The sequence below is a fragment of the Ascaphus truei genome, chromosome 4 (genome assembly GCF_040206685.1).
Source record: "Ascaphus truei isolate aAscTru1 chromosome 4, aAscTru1.hap1, whole genome shotgun sequence".
Lineage (NCBI taxonomy): Eukaryota > Metazoa > Chordata > Amphibia > Anura > Ascaphidae > Ascaphus > Ascaphus truei.
The window spans coordinates 388,364,366-388,369,028 of NC_134486.1; the positions used below are offsets into that span (position 1 = coordinate 388,364,366).

At 37.1% G+C, this 4,663-nt stretch overlaps 1 protein-coding gene across 5 annotated transcripts in view; it reads left to right on the forward strand.

Moving 5' to 3' along the window:
• The window catches only part of CLIC5 (chloride intracellular channel 5), a 191,804-nt gene extending 190,355 nt beyond the window's left edge, over positions 1 to 1,449 (forward strand). For all 5 annotated transcript variants that reach the window (XM_075598545.1, XM_075598544.1, XM_075598547.1 and 2 more), the window contains one exon: positions 1 to 1,449. This exon is cut by the window's left edge and continues 86 nt beyond it. In XM_075598545.1, coding sequence (XP_075454660.1) covers positions 1 to 82 — 82 coding nt within the window. In that variant the 3' untranslated portion in view covers positions 83 to 1,449.
• Positions 1,450 to 4,663: the final 3,214 nt, after the last annotated feature.

Below are 4,663 nucleotides of genomic sequence, written 5' to 3' on the forward strand. Positions count from 1 at the left end.
CGAGTTTACCAACACCTGTGCGGCAGACAGAGAGACAGAGCTGGCCTATGCGGATGTGGCGAAGCGACTCTCTAACTCCTAACTGGGGGAGGAATGCTGCTATACTGGAGTGCTCACTCAGTCAGAGACTGCCCTGCTTCTTGCCTTAGGATGCATTTACTCATACAATAGCATCACCATAGCTTTATCAAACAACTCTTTTGCTGCAGCGAACAGGGTTACGATGATTTGTTTTCATAGAAAATTCGTGAGGATTCAGCCTCAATCACGGTGGAAAGGAAGGCGATAATCATTTAAAAACAAAAAAGAAACTGTACACATAATTTCAGTAATAGAATCAAATCTTCTTAAGGCAATACATGCAAGTATCTTGAAAGTATTTTTGTAATGTCACTTTGATATATATATATATATATATAATATACCAGTGATTTGTAAAATGTAATATTTGTCAGATAATGGTTTGATATATCTGAGGCTTTCAAGCTATATATATAAGGTAATCTCTGTAGCTCTAACAGTAGGATCGCCATGATTAATTATCAAAGAACGTTCTGCCTTGTAAAAGGTTTCTCTGAATAGTTGATGTATTGTTGGAGAGAGCTGAGCAACATATGTTAGAGTTGGAAAGGTTTGCCATGGGAAATGAGGACCCGTTTCAGGTTGAGATTCAAGTTGAAGAAATGGGAGCAAAAGTATTCTAGATGTTACCATGGAATGAAGTATTAAGACTGGACACACTGGTGAAATAAGTTGTGGCTACTATATAATTGCCTTGTTTTCATACAAAAAAATACTATTGCGCCCTGCTAACTATGGTACAGTACATTATTATATATATAATAAATTAATTATAGATAGTCCTGGTAAATAACCATTTACAAGTATCTGTGTCACTACTTTATCCACAAAATTAATCCATAGAATGTTTTATTACTATTGTGATTACAACAATTTTAAAAGATTACAACTTTTGAAAGCATGTTTAAATGATACATTCTTCGATGATAAATTATGAAGTGTATACATTATAGTCTTCAATTATATTATGATGAACTGAACGGAAACAATTTATTCAATATTTTAAAATAGTCATGGTTAGATATTATAGGCCATAATCAATAGGTGACGGTAGACCAAGAGTGGCCAACTCCAGTCCTCAAGGGCCACCAAAAGGTCAGGTTTTAAGGAAATCCCTGCTTCAGCACAGGTGGCTCAATCAGTGGCTCAGTCATTAACTGAGCCACTGGTTGAGCCACCTGTGCTGAAGCAGGGATATCTTTAAAACCTGATCTGTGGGTGTCCCTTGAGGACTGGAGTTGGCCACTCTTGTGCTAGACAATTACGTCACATGAATTGACTGCAAGATAACATACACAACCGTACGGTATCCTATGACTTAGTGAAAAAAAAGCATACAATAAGCACTAACACTTGCCAATAACTCAATGTCTGTGACACAAACTGTGATAAACAATAAAGGGCAAAAAAATATATACAAAATACAAATAAAAATAATAAATGTCCAAAGAAATTTCTCTAGTAGAAACATTGTCCATCAACCTAAAAAAAATGGTTTCTCTCAAAAACCCAATAAGAACATAATTTGGGGGTAAATTCTCTTGGGCGCAGGGTGTTGCTCGAGAAAATCTGTCGAAACAACAAGAAAGAAGAAAAGAACATATAGTGGAATAAGTTCAAACAAGGCACAACTTGCTGCCACTCTTATAAAGTGTGAAATCGTACTTTGACTATCTTGAGATTTGTGCATGGGCCGCTATTATAGGACCTGACTGAGTCAACACATTATTCCTCAATGATAGCGGCCCATGCATAAAACTCAGATAGTCACATTGTGAGTTCGTACTTTATAAGAGTGGCAGCAAGTTGTGCCTTGTTTGAACGTATTACACTATATGTTCTGTTCTTCTTTCTTGTTGTTTCCACATATTTTCTGGATCAACACCCTACGCCCAAGAGAATTGCCACCAAACTATATCCTATGACTCAGCCCTGCGTAGTAAAGTTGACCGACACCACACTAACGCATAGAAACTCCTATTGACTTGAATGGGACTTTCCATGCGGAAGTGTCGGTGCGGCACTACCTCACCATATTGAACAAGCATGGTGCAGAAGAAGCAGCCACTTGAAGTACAATATTGCCAATCTGGCGCCATAGTCCAGTTCTGGATTTTTTAAATCCCCATCTCCCATAAAGATACAGCACAGGGTTGTTGGGAACCAGAATACATTTGGGTTTATGGCAAGAAAAGACAGACTGGATTGCAATCCCAAGATGACATGGAGTTAGTTTGGCAACAATGCATGTAAAGAGCTCCATCGAACAAAAGCACAGTATTTTTACTTTTCATTTAGGCAATAAAACAATGCATGTCTCAAGTTGAACTGATTGAGGGCATGTGTAGAATAAGTGAACATCTCAAACGTTTTTTTTTGCCATTTGTGTCATATGTGCAAATCATGATGAGTTATGTATGTATATCTTTATATAGCGCCCACAGCTGTACTTAGCACTTTACAATAGAGATAGTACAGGGAATTATAGTACAATAAGTGCAACAAATAAAATCAGACAATAGGAAAGGAGCTTACAATCTAAATTATACCTCCTATTGACTGCTATCGTTCCATATAAACACTCCCCAACTTGTGTAATATGTGGATTCGTGTTACAAATTACAATTAGCTAATTTGCCATTTTTGTGATCTTTATCCATAGTCATCAAATATAATTGGTTTATTCTGAAAATGCCCTGAAACATATTCTAATCCGTGGACATAGTAAGACATTATCAACAAATGGCCGTGAACGATATGGTCCAAATGTTGATTCTTTATTGATGGGAGACTCAAATGAAAGAGGCAAAAGCCCCTATTCAATACGTTGAAAAGTAGGATACTACAAAGTTTACAATTCATTGACTTTGAGTCACTTGAATGGAAGCTAACACGTCTCCGTGTGTAATCCCAAGTCTTACTGAATAGCAGCCTAAACAGGGTTTGCAAAAGGGCAGTTCAAGCATTCTGTCTATTGTGTCTACTCACACGAAAATCAATGACTAATGAATTGTAATATATTAATTGGTAATAATGAATAGGTAGCCTTACCAAGGAAGGCAAAGGGGTATCATCCAAGATTATTTCTCAGGGTGAAGTTCAGAAGTTAATTGCATTTGTGCTGTCAAAAGGGTAAAAACCTAAGGGGAAAATGGATTAAAACAATACCATTTCCAGACAGCGATGATTCAGAAATGCCAACTGGGTCTTCAGCCAAGTACAGTATGTGATATATAAATCAGTCCTCATATTAATCATGACACAGTTACAAGTATTATTTGTAAATTTACCATCTAGTTTTACAGTGATGCAAACCAAATGGATTAAGAAGGCTCAAGTCAGTGCTGAATCACCGCTTTATTTTCTTAGTGCTTAAGAAGCAGTCAATGCATTGCCCTGGAGCACTAACAGGTAGCAAGCCCAGTACAACAGCAATCCCGCATTGCTTCTGTAATACTGCAGCGTTCAGCAGATGTGAACGAGTAGGCCGACTGAGGACAATGTCAAACCCGACTTCTTATTAAATTAGATTAAAGGACAAAAGAATGAACTGATCACTCAGCCTACAAGAAAAGTGCAACCAGAAATCTGCCCTATTCAGCCAGCTTCCAAGCACAGAGGCTGCTATTTAGGTCCTCTGCACCAAACATTAGTGCAAGGAAAACAGTGTGTTCAGAGTGTTCATTATGGAACTTGCTGTAACGGTTTACATCTGTGTTCATATAAGCTCACTAAAGAACACAATTCCTCTTCATCTTTTATTTTCACTGCTGTATGTTTCCACTGTATTAAGGGAGCATAGAAAAAGTATACTAGCTAGTAAATCAAACCAGGCGAGAAATAAATTAACAGGCACATTTAGCAAAATCCAATAATATAATGTTTAAAACGGTGACTTTGATCATCCACTAAAGGCAAACGTGTATTACTTATAAACATATCACACGATTACTTTTAAACCAGCACAATGTCATTATAGTATGTTAATCCCATCATGACTACCTCTCCAGTAATCTCTTATATGTACAATGTTAATGCCTTCTAACGTCAGAATAACATTAGATAGTGTAACCTAATTACAGAGTTTGTACTGACTTTGTGGAAGACTTTGAGAGGGTCACAAACAGCCTTGTCTGCCCCATATGTTTATTCTGGTTGCACCAATTGCAAAGCCAATGAAGGATAACAAATCGGTATCTTGAACTATGAGTGGTGTTTTAACAGACTTGACACAGAGTTGGATATTGGCTTCATTTTCTAAAAATATGTCAGGTATTAACCCTAATATTTATTCTAGTTGCATCAATATAACCCAAGTGTTAACACAGAGCATTCAGGGAAAGTTCAAACCACAGATCATACTATATGTTAAGAAGAAAGACTATTCCACCTTTGCACCGCCTGTACCATGTTGCTCAAAACACAATGAGCCTTATTCATTACCCGGGGGTACTACAGATCATGGCAAGCTTGTGGGAACACTGCCATTCAAGTCCCTATCGTGACTTAATGAATAAGACCTAAAAAGTTAAATAAATAACATATGCACGCTAAAAGTCAAGTGTTAATAATTTGTCAATTT